The sequence below is a fragment of the Hipposideros armiger genome, unplaced genomic scaffold (assembly GCF_001890085.2).
Source record: "Hipposideros armiger isolate ML-2016 unplaced genomic scaffold, ASM189008v1 scaffold_321, whole genome shotgun sequence".
In the NCBI taxonomy this organism is placed as follows: Eukaryota; Metazoa; Chordata; class Mammalia; order Chiroptera; family Hipposideridae; genus Hipposideros; species Hipposideros armiger.
Genome location: NW_017731671.1, coordinates 27,542 through 28,892, shown reverse-complemented (window position 1 = coordinate 28,892; position 1,351 = coordinate 27,542). Strand labels below are relative to the sequence as shown.

The 1,351-nt window shown below is 43.1% G+C and overlaps 1 protein-coding gene across 1 annotated transcript in view; it reads right to left on the bottom strand.

Annotated features, from left to right (window-relative positions):
* Nucleotides 1-854, bottom strand: part of LOC109392229 (DNA dC->dU-editing enzyme APOBEC-3C-like) — a 6,560-nt gene extending 5,706 nt beyond the window's left edge. Inside the window, exon 1 of the mRNA XM_019660537.1 lies at nucleotides 842-854. Coding sequence (XP_019516082.1) covers nucleotides 842-854 — 13 coding nt within the window. The remainder of the gene's footprint in view (nucleotides 1-841) is intronic.
* Nucleotides 855-1,351: the final 497 nt, after the last annotated feature.

Genomic DNA, 1,351 nt, shown 5'->3' with positions numbered 1-1,351 from the left:
ATGCTCAAAGAAGATGTGGAGGAAGTCCTCACAGTTGCTGCTTCACACCAAGGCGGTGAATTTAGTTAGCGCACCAACGCTAGCACAAGCTGCTATTTCACTTCCTGCCTCTTCATCAGCCAGGATAATCCCTCCTGTGGGCACCCTGACCCACAACTGCTGGAAAGGGAATTCTGGGAAAGAAGTTTGGCCTGGCTTAGTCGACACATTACAAAGCTACCACAAGGGGGCAGATCTCTGGGAATGTGATTGGGATTGCATGGAATCTATAGAATTGACATCTTAACACAGAGACCTCCAATGCATGAATATGGTATATCTCTCCATGTATTTAGGTCTTCTTTATTTTCTCTTAGTAATGTTTTCGATGTATGGGTCTTATACAGCCTTTGCAAGATGATGATGTGGAATGCTGTTTTCAGAGACAGATTTCTAGTAATATTATAGATAACAGCAAACACTCTATAATGCTTACTGTGGGTCAGGCACTCTTCATAAGATATGTAGATATAAATATAAAAAACTCATGTAAGCCTCACAACCACACATGAGGAAGCTCTATTATTCGCTCCATTTTATGCCTATAATTTGACTAAGTATTTTGCCAAATGTCATAATCCAGCAAGTGGCGGAAGCAGGCAGTTGCCCCCCGAGTCCCTACTCCCATCTTTTAATAGCTACCAATGTTCACACAATTGTCCTACCACATAGAAAATCAAGACTGATACTCTCTGAACGTAAGGTTTTAACCTTATGTTCAGGTTCCTGGAATCAGTTCTTTGAACTAGTTTATGCCACACAGCAATTGCTCAATTGCTCCCGGGAGCGGGGACATCCTCACCTTTGTCTTCCATTATTCCGTATTTAGGAAGGTTTGCAAATTCTTGAGAAGGAGGCTGTGGTGCTTCCTTTAGTTAGCAGGAAAGCCAATAGCAGACTGTGAGAACCAAAGCTGAAGCGGAGAAATGGAGTGAGACGTGAATAAGATTTCTCTTGAAAAGAGCTTAAAACAAAGACCCCACTTTCATCTACTCCTTAGTAATCAGAAAAATACAAATTCAGACCAATACAATAGCTTCTTCCCATGTCAGACTGGAAAAGATTTAAGATGTTGATTGAATGGGTAAATGAGTACTGTCGTGAGGAAGGAACAGAATTCCGGTGAAGCTGCGTTCCAGTGGCCTAGGCTCTCCTCAGGCCCCTCACGGCCTCCTCAGCTCTGCCACGGTCACCACGCCCACAGCCAATGTCATCAAAGGAGGACTAATAAAGGAAGTGCAGTGAGCTCACCTGGTGGAATACTATACAGCAATGAGAACTGATGATCTGCAACTATAAGAAACAGGACACT